Here is a 15934-nt window from a genome sequence, read left to right as displayed (position 1 = left end):
CTCATTTGGGAAGGCAAAATTAATTAGTTTGTGTTTTAACACCCAGCTGTTATCCTAAGGAAAGGAATAGTCTACAAGTCGGCCACGCACACAGTCTCTAAATTGGCCAGAGCAACGGAGGAGAGATAAAGGAAATCGAGAGTGATTTGTTCCTGTATAACTCAGTCAGCTTCTATTACAAGCTGCTCGTTAAGTGGCGCTCCCGTGTCCCTGTCAGACATCGCTCAGGAGTTCTTGTTTACCCGTGGAGGCAGAATCGGAAATAAGTGGGTCCCTCTGTGCCACTGAGCTCTGGATTCATTCCGGAGCCTCATTTGCTGTTAACACCTTTTCCAGTTAGCAATTCTGGGTGAAAAGCCTGGCCCCAGATCTGAGAGGTTGGGCGTTTCTATTCCTGTCCCAGCTGGCCGCAGTTACAAAGCTGCATGCACTGCTGGCTTCCTCTTTTCTTCTTACCTACATCTTCCCATTTTTCAATTCCATTTGAGTCAAATGTTTGCTGAGTGCAACAGAAGTCACGATAATCCATCCTAGGCTATGCTACAATAACACACCCTGAGACTCCAGCACTTTAGCACAACAGAAGTTTCTCACTCTCACAAACTGTGATGTGAGCTGGCAGGGGCTCTCTTCCAATCAGTGATTCGGGGATCTAGGATTCTTCCATCTTAGGCTGACGTCTTCTGACCAGGAGACTTTGAAGTTCTCCAAGGCAGGGGAAGAGAAAGTGGGAGAGCCTGCTCTTGAACACCAACCAAGAAAGGAGACATTGTTTTTGTCGCGGGCTGTCGGGCCAGAACTAGTCACTTGACCCCAGCCCAGTTACCAGAGATGTTTGTTGAGTGCTGCTGTCTCTGCAGCAGTGCTTTGGACCCAGCACGCACTGAGCAAGACGCCTTTGAATCCTACTACAAAGGGGTGTAAGATGTGGTCCCTGTGCTTGGGGAGACCACAGTACAGTTTCATGTTCCTCTTCTGGAAAGCATCCCTTCCAACTCTAAAATGACCATTCACTTCTTCTGCAGTCATAGTTCTCGAGGCCCTTAGCACAGAGGCAGCAGGACCAACGACCTTCCCAGGAGCCCACAGCTCAGCAGGAAAGGCAGGTGTGCACAATGCATAAGACTGTAGCCAGGGAAAGACACTGGTGCACAGGTGACCACAGCTGCCCAGAGACAGGGCAAAAGTGCAAAGGAGTGTTGATCTGAGCCTTGATAGGAGGAGATGCCATGAAATAGCACAGTAATGAATTTTCAGCCTGGGTTGCTAAGCACAATAAGTAGAAACAAAGCTGATGGTAATCAGCTGGAGGTAGTTAACTCAGTCTGACTGGGGAGATGATGGTAGAACAAAGGCAATATTTCCAGGAAGACAGGATGCACGTGCTTAGTTTCTGGAGGTGGAAAACAGAGTTCACCACAGGGATCAGTGGGGAAAGGCATCTAGGGGAGCACCCAGCACATGTGGAGGCCCAGCAATTGCCTGAGTAACCTCAGAAGCACCTATGGGCCACTTGGACGTTTCATCGCTGATTCGATTCCTCTCTCCCCCTTTCTGGGCATGGCATTGATGGCCTGAAAAGAAATTCATTTCTGAAAGCCTTCCCCTACTAAGACCTTGCTATCAGAAAATAAACAAACCATGGTTTATCCGGCCTGTGTCAGGGCTTGAGTTCACTCAGGAAGTAAACATCGGGGGGATGTTTCATGCGGGGACACCATGGTAGCTCGAGGATCCCCGGGTAATGTCAGCCCACAGCTGCAGCCAGCTCATTCCCAGCCTGGTGAGTTGCCATGGGGTGAAAACTGCTCAAGAACCGGGAGCCTCAGACACCTGTGTTTTATCAAACTCTGCCTAACCAGCTGTTTGAGAAGCTTGTCTCTTCTCAAGCAAGTCACACTGGACTCCCACGTCTTCCTCTCTAAAATGACAAAAGAGGACAAGTTCAGTCTAGGAGGCCCATGCATTCACCACACCGACATGGCCTGTGGGATCACCCAGTAAGGCTTCACATGGTGTTGTTTTGTTTTGTTTTTGAGATGGAGTCTCACTCTTGTCACCCAGGCTGGAGGGCAATGGCACGGTCTTGTCTCACTGCAACCTCCACCTCCCGGGTTCGAGCGATTCTCCTGCCTCAGCCTCCCGAGTAGCCGGGATTACAGGTGCATGCCACCACGCCCAACTAATTTTTGTATTTTTAGTAGAGACGAGGTTTCACCATGTTGGCCAGGCCAACTCCTGACCTCAGGTGATCCGCCCGCCTCAGCCTCTCAAAGTAAAATTTTAATTAGTTGCCAACATTTAAAAATTTGGAGAATTTGCATAAAAATCCTGATTTCTAATACTCACAAAAAAAACTGAAGATCTGGGACCACCATACTCAACAACAGTAAGACTGGCTACCCGTCACGATGCCCCAGTCCTCACCATTCCCTATTGCCTTCACAACACTGAGGCTGGGTGTTCGTTTTTCCTACACGTGTCCCAAATCCCAGCTCGCTCAGTCACATCCCCTGCAAGGCTGCTGAGCTAACTGAACTCCCCAGTCCCAATCACCTTTAAAACTCTATGACTATATTCCTGACACTTCTTCTTTTTCTCTAAATATATCTCATTCTTGGGTCCTTTTGGCAGAACCACCTACCAGTCATCACAGGAGTTCTTAGGTGTAGCTGCACATTTGAATTACTGGAGGAGGCTGTGAGAATCCCAGTGTCTAGGCCACACATGGTAGTGAGATCCAGGCAGCTTTTAAAGCTGCAGGTGGTTTCAGTGTGTGGCGTAGGTTGAGAACTTCTGCATTAGAGCTGAAAATGCAATGGGCTAGTTTCGGAGGGGGTGAGCTCCCCGTTACGGGACGTAGTTAAGCCAAGGTGCATAAATACTTTGCAGGGATGTGTGAGAGGACCCCCGCATCAGCTGCTGCTCTTCTGGGATTCTTCTCCTCTTTATAGTCCCCCTGCCTTTGCCCCTCAAAGCCTCCCAATCTTAGCTCCGCTGAGCGTAGATGCTGCTGAGGTGGTCGAGGCAAGGGCTCCTTATCCAACAAACCCCAAGCTCAGCATCAAACATCCCCGAGCCAGCACCGTCCCTCCTGCCTCCTACATATTAGCTGATGACTAAGCAGATGGTCATGTGGGGTAGTCCCAGGACAATCACATTAGACCAACCACATTCCCAGCCACCCACCTATCTGTTGTGTCTGCTTCATGAAGGTGAAAGAACAAGGACTTGGGGTCAGAAGGCCTGAAGGGAGGACCTGGCTCTACCCCTTGCCATCTGAGCGTGTTGCTCAATCCTCCTGCCCTGTGTGGAGCCTGGGTCTGAAGTGTGGGCCTGAGTCGAGGACACCCTGTAAAATGGTAGATGAGGGTAAGATGCTGAGAGAGGGCCAGATCTCAGCTGGGTGATACAGAGGGAAGGGGGCAGCTGTGCAGTGTGGTTAGGAAGGTTTGGAGAGAGAGAAAGGGGCATGAAATAGGCCTTTCAAATGAGACATTTAGCCCAGAGCTCAGAGCAAAGTGGAGACATGGGCCAGTTATCTAATAACCCTGATCACAACACAGCCTCTTAAAAATTCCAAGGCATCTTGGGAGTTCTTGAGAGTGGCACCAGTTCTGTACGTGGCCAGTGGGACACCCCACCCATAGTCTGCCCCTCACATTCCCAGAACTTCTTGGAGACTGGTACCACCCTGCCCCAGCCCTCTACCCACCCCATAGAAAATTGGCTGTGTTCCCCTGGAATCACAAATATAAGAGGAAGAAGCCCCAAAAATACATATCTCTTCTGGGAAGTATCCTTTCCCATTCTGAAATAACCATCCACTTCTTCAGCCGTCATGAGCCTTAGCACAGAGACAGCAGGAGAGATAACCTTCCAGGACCCCACAGCTCAGTGTGTAAGGCAGGCATGGACACCGCAACCCCTGGCACACAGGTCTCCATGGGTGCCCAGAGGGACATACTTAGCACAGCTCAGAGATGGGCAAAAGCTCAAAGGAATCTCGATCTGAGCCTTGGTAGCAGGAGGCATGAGGAAGTAGTGCAGTGCCATGGTAGCTGTGGGCCAGACCTTCTGGGGAGGGTGCAAGTGTTGGTGGGAGCTGAAGCTGGCAGGTGGCAGGGACCAGGTCTTGCAGAGTTTCTGAACTATGGAACTTGGATTATATGTGGAGCAGGGAGAGATTTCGGAGAAATGCCTGGGAGGCTACTAGGTGGAGGACAGATCACGGTGAGGGGCTGCCACCGCAGAGACTTCTGAGAGATAGCGCAGGGAAGAAATGACGAAGATCTCAGTGTCCACAAACACTTGCTCCTGTTATTTTTCAATTGCGCTGTTTGCGGTTAACAGCCAGAGCCATTGCCCTGTTCTGTGTCTGCCTTTGTCCCTCCCTCGGGTTTTCAGTTGAAAAATTCAGCTGCAAGGAAGTTTCTTGGCCCAGACAGGATGAAATCAGAGAAAGTGCGAGGAAAGGGGTCTTCGAAGGACAGGCTTATGAAACAACCGCGGTTTGTCTAGGGGCTCCTGTCGTGCGCAGGAGGCTCCTGTAGTGCCTGGGAGAATCGTGTTCACTCCGATTCTGGCCACCTAGGACCACAGCCTTCATCAGCAATGTCGAAGGGGAGATTCAAGTCACCCCATCCCCATAGTCAGGATGGGGGGTGTGAGAATGACGATTCTCGAAATGCATTTTATTTCATCAATTGTTACATGATTAGATGACTCACCGAACTTACATAGGTTATTGATAATCTATAACCTCATCTGATTCACAGGCTAACACCTCCTACAAACACACAAACAAAAGGAGTTGCAAAAGGAACAATTTTGCAAAAATAAAGAAGTATTTGGGCTTCTAGAAAACCTGTCCCTCCCACCCCAACGTTTCAGCTAAAAGCACTAAATCATATTAAACAGTTTCATCTTTCAGCAACATGTAAATGTTTTCTCTGACATATCTTTACTTCTGGCCTGAATTTAATGGGTGTGTTTGATTATACAGTCACATGCATCTCTGCAGAGATATCAACAGAAACCATGCTGGTCTTCGCTTTAGTTAGGGAGGGGAAACCATGGAGTTTGCTCGAGGACAGAAAGATGCGAATTGTGTCCGGTCTAGAGACACAATGGTAAGAAATTTGTGGTAAGGAAAATGTCTTCCCACCAAGGCATAAGCATTGCCTTTTAAGGGATTCAGCCTACGGTAAGTGGAAGATTTTACTAGAAATAAAGACGTTAGACCACACATCAGCATGCGTTTTGAGTCCCAGAGGGAGAATAATTGTGATGGAAAGTAAGATGATGACAAACAGAATGGATGTTTTCCCACTTTGGGAGAAACTTCTAGATTTTCTTGGAATGTTGGGACCTGGAGGATATCTTGGAGATCACCTAGACTGTGCATCGTCATTGCATAAATGTGAAACATTAGGTTAAGCAGAGAGATGTGGCTTGCTCAAAGGCACACAGATAGTTGGTGACCAAACTGTCACTAAAACTCAGGTCTTGAGTTACTTTCCCCCTCTGAGCCTGTTTCTTAGTCTGTGGAATGCACGTAGTCTCTTCCTCACTGCATTCTTGGCTAAGGTGCACCCTGCACCCTTCTCTCTTCACTTCTCTTTGTTTCCTCTCATAACCCTTTAACAGAGGACTTGAGGCAGGAAGCGGGGACTCTTTTTCAGAGGTGGATACATCAAGATGTAGTGAGCGGTCTTTAGAAGAAAGAGAGTGGGCAGAACCCAGCCTTGCATGGCAAACCAGTGTCCAGGGCCCCCAGGGTAGTCACCCGTGGTCAAAGATGGGTATCAGAGAGGGGGTCCTGCAGCAGGGACAGCAAGGAAATCTGAAGACGCTCAGGAGGCAAGGATGGAATCAGGAATGCAGATCCGCAAGGGGACGCCCCATGGGACTCTCCGAAAGGCAGCAGGCACCACACAAGAGCCAGTGTTTTCTCAGAGGTCAGCAAACTGCTGCTCAAGGGCCAAGTCTGGCCACACCCATGTGTGTTGTCTGTGGCCCTTTCATGCTACAGCTACACAATGGTCAAGTAGTATTGGGATCATTGTGGCCTAAAAGCCAAAAATATTGATCATCTAGCCCCTTACAGAAAAAGGTTGCCAACTCTTGCTTGAGCTGTCCGCGGACCTGAGTTCAAGTCAAGTGCTGCCCCTTTCTAGCCAGGTAACCTTGGACAAGCCACTTTTCACTTCAGAGCCCCATTTCTGCATCTGTAGTCACAAAAGGTTTGTTTTGAGGATTTCATAAACTCATGTCTGTGACCGCATCCAGGCTAAGGAGCAGTTCAGTTGCTTCACGTGCTTGTCAGTCCTCTATGGAGGGAACCAGGGATGTGTGGCCTGATCGGTCCCTGGAGTGGCAGAAGGCAGGCTGCTGAGCAGGATAAAATTTTTGTCTTCCTGGAAAGGATGACTCACTAACCCATGTTTCTTTTTTTTTTTTTTTCTACTTGTTCTTTTTTCCAGATACTGGCTGACCAACAAAGTCCACATCAAAAGACCCACCACCGGCCTCTTGATGTATACCCTGGCCACACGTTTCTGCAACCAAATCTACCTCTATGGCTTCTGGCCCTTTCCGCTGGATCAGAACCAGAACCCAGTCAAGTACCACTATTATGACAGCCTCAAGTATGGCTACACCTCCCAGGCCAGCCCGCACACCATGCCCTTGGAGTTTAAGGCCCTCAAGAGCCTACATGAGCAGGGGGCTTTGAAACTGACTGTCGGCCAGTGCGATGGGGCCACGTAGGGTGGGCGCCCCATGGGACTCAGTGGCTCACATTTCCTGCCAGCTACACCACAGGCAGATGGGAGTCGGGGTGGCACAAACAATAGAACAAGCAGGCTAGTGGTTTTGTTTGTTAAAGTGTAAAACAGTGACCAGAATATATATATCTATACCTGCATATATATATTGACCTGAGTATTTATAACTGTGTGGTGTTCATCTAGCATTAGGCAGATAGGCCACAGGAAGAAGGTGTGGAGAACCCACCTGAACCAGATTGAGACTCAATCCATCTTCGGGGGTGGAAGGACTTGACATGAAAAGAAGCCAGTCCCATGACTTTGGATGACAAACTGCCTCCTGGCTTGGAGGGATCTTTGGGCTCATGGATGAACGGAGAGCCACCCGTTGTCAGCTGCCCCGAGCCTCTGGGATATGTGGATTCGGGGAGAGCCGAGGCCCAGAGGGGACACTTGACCCAGTCTAAAGTGGGTGCCATTCATGGAGGAGAGGGAGGTTGGAGCGTTCAACCGGGCAAAGGAGCACAAGGAAGCCAAGCAGCAGAGGCCCCATCGGCACAGGGGGCCTCTTTCCACGAACTTAGAGTTTGACTGCCCAAGGGACAACACGATTGACTCACACGTTTCAGACAGGCCTCCACGGCTATGGAGAGAAGGCTGGAGGAGACACAATGGATGGTTCATGTTCTGGCTTAGCAAGAGCCACCAAGAACTTTGGGTGAAGCAAGCAGATGACAATGAAGAGGAGTAATGTTCCGAATCATGTTTTTGAAAAATGAAGACCTCCTGTTAAGGGCCCACTTGACCCTAGAATAAGGCAGGAGAATGTTTAAAATCTAGTTACTTTGGGTGTTTTTTAAAGCAATGTGAGTCCACTGAGGAGGAAGAGACCCTGGGATTTCACCCTCTGGGTTAGTCTCTGTCTCACCCTGTTAGAATGTCATGAGGGACTGTACTGTCCCCTCTGTCACAAGGGAAGCCACAATGAGAGCTTGAAAGGGTGCTGTCAAGATAAATGTCATCCTTCTTAAAATACATATGATTGCCTTTTTGGGTGCCTCACAGAGCCCTAGAGTGTGAGACCTGAAAGAATGTTCAGCATCTAGCTCCATGTCCCTGCAACCACTCTCGTTTGCCTTCTGCATTCTGCACTCTGCGGGGCCTTTGCAGCCAGACTGCTGTGTCAATGTCACTTTCTTGTCACTTTCCTACCCTGATGGTGACACTAGCCCACACCAAGCTCTAACATTGAGGTTTTCAACTCTGCAGGGAGAGGTTCCAATGTCCACCCCACCCCCAGGCACCCGCCTCTTCCCACAGAAGCAATTTTAGAATTTTGCAAAATTCTTTTCCCCTTATTGAGATTAAGATTTAAGATTTTTTTTAAAAAAATACCCAAAGCCAAATGCAGTTCCAAATAGTGGACATAATCTTCCAGGCAAATCTGGGCTCGATGCCTACAACTTAGGGGCTGGAATCACAGGTCTCACATAGAGAAATATCCAGCTTGATTTGTTAGTCGTATTCCTTCACCTGATGAGTAACAGTGTTTTAAAACATATTTGAAAGATAAGTAAAAAACTACTATCTTGAAGGTGAAGGGAGTCAAGAAAAGTAATCAAGACCTGCTCCCAAGCATATGAGACCGGATGTAATTAATCAACGGCAATGCAGAACAGGACCTTGGCTCTAAATTAATGGTTGACTGGAAGGGAGTGGAGGAGGCAGAACCATTAACCCTACGCAAGAACACTCCAGCCCAAAACCATGAGGAAGGTGATATATCTCTGCATTTTCCCTTGTTGTTGCTTGAAGTCTGTGATTGGGGATTTGCGTTATAAAATGAATATTTTAAAAAGAAACAGCCCTAATAGCCTCTGTGGGAACTGAGTGGTTTCGGACTCCTCACAGGCGGTGGAAATAATTAGTACCATATTTTATACACTCCAGAGCCTTTCATCTTGAGGATCTCAAAGACCCTAGAAGACATTTAATTTCTAAAGCTTGAAGTGCCCCGGGGAGCAGGTAGAATTTCCAGCAGGGCCTTGGTGGATTAACAAAGGCCTTGGATTCCAGGATGTTTCATGGTAAGCGCTGCGGAGAACCCACATGTCAGGTTCGGGAGTTGGCCCTGAGCTCTATCCACCAAGCCAGCACCCCACCATCCCTTTGCAGGGGAGTCAAAGGGCCAGAACTCTTTGAGGGACCAGAACATGGTTTTCTTTCTGCCTATCTTAGTCATGGCTCCTAAAATTGAAGCTGATGTGAGCTGGAGTGCAAGGAGTCCTTCCACCCTGACTTCAGGTTCTCTCTAGAGAAAGGTTAGAGACCCCAGGACAATCAACATGTGCACTATTCCCCTACTCGACTTGAGTCCTGCACTGCCAAAATGGCCTGGCCATGTGATGGCGGAGCTCCAGGGGCCTTGGCTTTCCCTGGCTCATTGTCCTTCTCCATCTGGGCATGCACAGTCGGGGGCCAATTATACTTCCCTGCCCATTCAGAATTCAATTTGAGCCTCTACTGCAGTTCCTGGTGTGGGCCAGCTGGTGTTGGGTGGCCCCAGGGAGTCACACAGCCCGTACCCGGCCCCTAGATCCTCTGCTGTAACTGCAGGGTCACAGGCATCCCGGGAGAATGGGCCTCCAGCCTCAGCCGACCCTCACTGCTGACAGGCACCCCTCTGTCACCTCCTGCCACCTGTCAGATACCCAGTCCGCCCACCATCAGCCACCCGAGTGGTTCCGACCTCCATTCGCCTCCAGCCCCAACAGGCCCCCGTCATTCTACTTCACGGAAGAGACGGAGCCTTCTGAAATGAGATCTGCCCTTAAAATCTCTTCTCTTCTCCTTCCCCGTTCTGAGAAACATCATCCCCACCAGTTAGGTTTCCTGTACACCCTCACCCTCTCTCCTCCACCTCTGTCGCCTCTGCGCATCAGCACGCACTGACTCTTCCTGGGCTGGCTCCTGCAGCCTCTTCCCTTACCTCCTCCACCAGCCCCAGGAAGGGCCTCCAGCACCCACGACTGCCCTTCCTCTTGATGCCCCTCGGCTTCCCCCCAGCTCCTGGCAGCAGCGTCCCAGCGCCTCCACGTTGCCCCTCTCACCTCCCAGCTCTCTACGCCACTTGGCTCTGCAGCGACCCCTCCTGGACGCTTCCTGGCCCCTCAGCACCCAGAATGCCACGTTCTTGTGTTTTTTTTCCCTCCTCCTTTCCCAATCCCTCTCAGCCATGTATTTATTTATATATGTATGTATTTATTTATTATTTATTTATTGAAACCCGTACTTTGATTGACAAAGGAATCAAGGTAGATCTGATCAGTATTCCCCTCTCTTCTCCTTGCCCCACCACGTGGACATGCCTTACACTGGCGTCCTCTCCTGGGTCCCTCTGCACTCTCCATCAGCAACCTCACACCTGCCTTCAGACCCAGCTGCACCTTCCTAAGCTGCTCCTGCCCCATCTCCTCTCTGCAACCCAGCCCTCTCCTGAGCTCTAGGCTGGGATTACACCCACTGGAGGGACACTCGCCCCATCTGCTCTCACGGCAGCACCATCAACTCAACACATCAGATGCCAAGTGGATCATCTGTGTCCCCTTCCCCCACAATCCCTCCTTTTTCTACTAAAAGACCCGTGATCGCATCAGCCACCCAGTCTGAGATGCTGACGTTATCTTCGACTATTCTCCCATGTCCTGCCTTGCTAATTCTTCCCGCTAGCACTAACCTTGCCTCTTTACTTGTCACTTGGACTATTTCAGCAACAGTCTCATCTCCCAGATTACCTCTGTGCACACTGACGCATTGTCCAGTCCATCCTGAACATGCACAGTGATTTTCCTCTCCCGTTGCACACAAACCTTTAAAAGTTCCCCGGCCCATGAACAAATTTACAATTCTCTATTCTGACATTACAGACCACCGGATAAGGCCCCATTCTTCCTTTACACCCTCCCCTGGTCATCCTAGGAGAGTTGTTTTTCCTGGAAAGGGCGCCTGTGTTTTACTGTCTCCGTGCCTTTGGTCTTGCTGTTCCCATCCCCTGGAATGCTCCCTTTTCTTCCCTCAAAGCCCATGCGGAAACCACGTCCTTCATGAAGCCCTCCCTGATGTACCAGCCACTGGGATCTCTCCCTCTGCTGAACCACCGTAGCACTTTATTTGTACCTTTCTCATGGCACTTACCATATTCTGCCTTGTATTATAGTTATTTGTGCACTTGTCCTTTGACTGTTCCTAGACTGTAAGCTCGCCAAGGGCAGGGACTGTGTTTTATTCATCTGTATCCATCACAGCACTAGGCGTGGTGCATAGCACACAGCAGTTGCTCAATAAATGTTTGTTGGATTAAATCCTTAATGCCTGTAGAGGGCTTTATACTTAAGGAAGTCATTTTGCATCTATAATATCATAAGAACCTCTGAAAAATCATGTGGGTTGGACCAAAGCAGAAATCATTATTCCCATTGTATAGGTCATAAGACTGAGGCCAAAAACCTGCATGAAGCCTCATGGCTTCCTGGTAGAATGTTCATCCAGGTCTTCTCATCCTCACTTCAGGGCTTTTTCTGTTCATCTTTGTGGTTGGGTCACTGTAAACTGAAAACTAGCCCTATGCAGAGGCCCAGATACAGAGACCTGGCAAACCTCAGCATGAACCCCATCAACACAGGCAAAATCTCACTCCTTTCTGGGAAAGACAAAAGCCATTTGGGTTTTACGAGGCCTGGGAGGTGGAGCTGTAGGACCCCCCTCAATCATTCCCACTGTTGTTGTTGAGGGTAGGAAAGCATCCTTCCAGAAGGCAGGGAGACCAACAACTCCAGAGGGCTGCTTTTTGATAAATCTCTTCATGCCTAATTAAGGCTCCCTCTCCAGAATGAATGGAAGAAGATGTTTACTGATGCCAGTCAGATGGGACTCCAGACATGTGTACTGCCTCATGAATGTCCTTAATGGTATCCCCAATGACACTGACAGTCTGCCCCAGCCTCTGTCTCTCACCAACACTGCTGAATGTCATCTCTTCTCATCTTTATCTCTATTCTTTGCTTCCTGTCTTCAGGGCTCTTCCCTTGGCATTCGCCAGGAGCAGAGTGAGCCCAGAGAGCTGAGTGGCATCCCTTCTTCTTGGGTCTCTGAGCCCTGACCTGGAGCAATGCTGTGAGATAGCAGGAAAGGAGGGGAGTGTGGAGTGGGGAGCACTGTATGCCACTCCTCATAGAAGCAGAAAACAAACAGGCTTTTGTTCTGGTGGCAGGTCATCCACAACAATGAGATGTTTCCATGGTTACCATCTAGAAGCAATCTCTTAGTTGTTTGGGGCTTTATGATGGGGGTAATGTAATTTCTGTTCTTAGCAATCCAGGTGACAGGGCAATTTCCATAGATAGTCCACTGAGCCATCCAGCCCCAGATCATAGTTTCTCTAGAATCATACTAGTTGTCTGCAGCCAAAGCCCAATAGAACCACCCAACAAAGAGCATTAAAGGTCCCTTGTGGCCTTTCTCAGTCTTCCTCACCATTTCCTCAGCCACCTTTCCCTAGAACCTGGGGTATGGGAAATGGGGCTACTATGGGCTTCCAAGAACCATGTCAACAAAGACCTCAATTTCTCCAGCCAGGACAACATTTTTAAATATTTAAGAGCGTTCTCCAAAACTGACCCAGCACCAACTATGAGCAGCCATCCCTTAAGGAATTAATAGAAAATGAGGACCCAATGGCCAAGAAGTGGGAGGACTGCCGTGCAACCTACATGGACCTTAGAGTGATGGGTCCAGGCAGTCATGGGGGGAGTGCAGCCCTCCATTCAGCATACTGAGGCAAGTCAAATGGGGTTGGTGCAGGAAAACGCCCTTTCAATTTGTTTCCAAGTGTCTTTATTTTCTAAAATAAGACTGTAATGGTGGAGCTGCTGGACAAAGTCAATGAAGGGATGACTGGCCCGTCAGAATCCTGAATGCTTAAGAGAAGTTGTGTGTTTCAGGGAAGACCACTCTGAGGCAAGCTGTTTTGCTGCATTCTCACTCCAGTGGCCTAGGTGGGCAAAAATATAACTCACTGTAATAACAACAGCAGGACAGGTTGCTTGGCTGCATCTTGTGTTCACAAAGCTTGAAGTGCCCTGGTCAGGAGCTCTGGAAGGAGTACCAGATGATCTGAAAACCTGCCATCAAGAACCTAGAGGTCACAAATGAGACTTGGCTCTGGTATTTTTTCATCTGTAAAATGGAGAAGACACCTACCGACCTCCTTTATGGAGTTATTGCAAAAATGCAAATACAGGACAAGGCAGATAGAGAAATTGGGTAGAGGGAGTGGGGATGCTCAGTGTTATAAAGCAAGTGAAATGTATGCAGCTGTGAGTTTTCAGGATTCTGCTGGTCCAACATCAGATCACATCATTGCCCTGCTTAAACCCTCAGTGGCTTTCCTTCATCCTTGCAAGAAAATTCCAAGCATCTTACCATGGCTTACAAGACCTTGAGCCCTCCTCCCTCTGGCTCCCTGTTATTCTAGTGTCAGGGCCTTTGCACTTGTTGCACCCTCTGCCTGGAAATCTGCTTCCCAGCTCCTTGCGTTCCCTCTCTGTCTCATCTTTCATGCTTCAAATTGAATGCCACCTCCTGGGGAGCCTGCTCCTTGTCTCCCTCAGCTAATTACTTTCTATTACACGACACATTATCCTGCTAGGTGGTCTTCATAAACTAAATTATCTCATTTATTTTGTAGTTCTCAAACCCAAGGACCCTCCTAAAAGATCCCAATGCTCAGGCTACACTCCACACAAGTTTAATCAACATCTCTGGAAGCTGAGCATGGACGTCTTCCAGGCTCCCGGTCAGAACTGAGACACAATGACGTATCTGCTCACTAGTTGATGGTCTGCCTCCCCTTCTAGGATGTTCCAGGGGGACTTGTTTTCCACAGGGGTCACCTATGCCCTGGAAGGTGGAAGTGGCCCTCCTCCAAAGTAATTGTTAATGACTCTGCCTGGGGTGTTGGCAACAGGCTAGCAATGTGACCATATCCCTGGTGCTCTCAACAGGTACAGGCCAGCTTTGAATTTCCCAAGGGTGACACTTGACCCCCTGCAGCTCCAGATAAATATCCAGCATTTTTACCCATTGGCTGAGCTAGTGGGTGGAATTTTTCCAGTCCCCGTTTGACCCGCTCAGAGAATTTCATGAGCCTTGCCTTACCCAGGAGGTTCTTTGCTGGCTTGTGCAGGCTTTAGAACTCCACCCCCAGCCCCACCCCAAAGACCTTTACGAGCTCAGCTGAACATTGGAACCACTGGAGGAGCTTTAAAACCTCCTGAAACCTAGGCCTGGCCTTCAGGGAATCTGATTCCTTGGTCTAGGGTATGGCCCGGGCATCTCCTGAAGCTCCCCAGGTCATGCAGAGGTGCAGCCCCAGCTGGGAACCACTGACCCAGACTCAGTTCCTGAATTTCTGTGACCGCTTCCATGGCAGCCCCTCTCGGGCCCCTGGTGTGAGGTCCTTTGCTTCTGGCTTCTGAGAGTTTCCTTGCCTGATTCCAGGCTGGGCTCTGTTTTGTCTGGTGGATTTTGTTGCCATTGCCGTTGTGTTAGTGGCATCCAGGTCTCTGGGTTGCTGCATGCTTGCAGTGGGAGGAAAGCCCTGTCTACCATGTTCTCTGCCTCCCCTTCATGCTCTGTGAGGACAGGGGCCTTGTCTGGCGTGTTCACTGAGGCATTCCTGACCACTAGAACTGTGCTTGGCACAGAGTAGGCACTTAATAAACTCCTGCTACATGAACAAAAGAACAAGTGTGGATGCTTCAAAGGAAGACTTGCACCGGCTGACCTCCAGAGTGGGGAAAGGGTCCCACCTAATAGGAAGAACACCAAGACTTCCCCAAGAGGAGAAGGAACGGCTCCCCCTTTTTCAGCGAGGCCATGTGTCTGGACCCTTGTGAGATGCTTTCTATACTAGCCCTTGTTGGGGTGTTGCACCCATTTTACAGATCAAACAACCCAAGGTTCTCAGAAATTAAAGACTCATTTAAGATGCCAAAGCTCACGAGTGGATGGCTTGATGCTGAAGCCAACATTTTTAACACCATCTCAGCTCAAAAGCCCTGAAGGCCACTTAATTCTGCCAACCTTCAACCATCTTGTCATAAGGTGAGCCCACACTCAGGAGTGACAGGAAGACGGAACTCACCTTCATATAGCCCAGACTCCTCACAGGCTACTGCTCCACCCTGGCTCTTCCCACTGGCAAAGCAGATGCAGACCCAGAGCACACCTGTGTAGCAATGCCAATTGTTCAAACGCTTCCTTGCCAGGTGGTCAAGAGCCACAGCTCTGAGCCTTCCATGTGCCCTGTGCTCCAGCACTGTGGCCCAGGTCCATTCTGATTGGTCAGTGTCCCTCTGTGTTGGTAAATACTTTGCATATCACCCCTGCTCCCAGGTTCTCCAGGCAAGAAACTAGGGGCCAGGTGGCCAATTTGGGCGTTTGGACCACTGGGCAGGACACCAGAGCCTCACTGCACTGGTGTTTCTCTGGCAGCTACTTTGGGTGAATGGCTTTCCTCTCTTGTTTTCCATGGACACATCCTTGACCCAAAGCAGATATTCTGTGTAGCTGATGTGCGTACAGATTGCAAATTCAATTGCGGAAGCATAGAGAGGCATCCGAAGAGGCATCTTATGAGAGTCAGCCAGGACTGGTAATGAGCAAACCATCACCTTGAATAGCCTCTGAGAGGTACACAGTAAAGGGCCAGAGGATGACAGAAACGGAAAGAGGGTCAGAGGACCAGAAAAGAGCAGGAAATGTTCACTGAGCACTAACTAGATGCTTCACATGGACTAGGTCATTTAATTCTCATAGCTACCCATTTGAGGTTGATGTTATTATTATTCTCACTCTGCAGAGGAGGAAACTGAAGCAAGAGGTTGATAAACTTCCCCAAGGCCAAAAAAACCAGGAAATGGTTGAGCAGGGATTTAAACTCAAGCCCTCAGGTTCCAGAGTTGTGCAGGAAGCCTCTAAGCTTGACCTTGATCTGCTGCCACTGAAGCTGATGAAGGTCATGAAATGGGGATAAATAACACCAGCTTCAGAGGAAGTGACGGAGGAAGGAGCAGTGTAGTCAAAGTGCTCAGTGCAGTGGCTGA

General features: G+C 49.3%; 1 protein-coding gene and 1 pseudogene across 2 annotated transcripts in view; both read left to right on the top strand.

The window, feature by feature from the left end:
- The window catches only part of LOC116463499 (alpha-2,8-sialyltransferase 8B), a 75047-nt gene extending 63909 nt beyond the window's left edge, over window positions 1–11138 (top strand). For both annotated transcript variants that reach the window (XM_032146629.2, XM_032146628.2), the window contains one exon: window positions 6486–11138. In XM_032146629.2, coding sequence (XP_032002520.1) covers window positions 6486–6771 — 286 coding nt within the window. In that variant the 3' untranslated portion in view covers window positions 6772–11138. The remainder of the gene's footprint in view (window positions 1–6485) is intronic.
- A 3422-nt stretch (window positions 11139–14560) lies between these two features.
- On the top strand, window positions 14561–15487 carry LOC116463506 (uncharacterized protein C15orf32-like; annotated as a pseudogene).
- Window positions 15488–15934: the final 447 nt, after the last annotated feature.

Source organism: Hylobates moloch, unplaced genomic scaffold (assembly GCF_009828535.3).
Source record: "Hylobates moloch isolate HMO894 unplaced genomic scaffold, HMol_V3 SCAFFOLD_39, whole genome shotgun sequence".
NCBI classification, from domain to species: domain Eukaryota; kingdom Metazoa; phylum Chordata; class Mammalia; order Primates; family Hylobatidae; genus Hylobates; species Hylobates moloch.
Note: the sequence above shows the minus strand (reverse complement) of the source record. Positions and strands in the feature narration are given on the sequence as shown.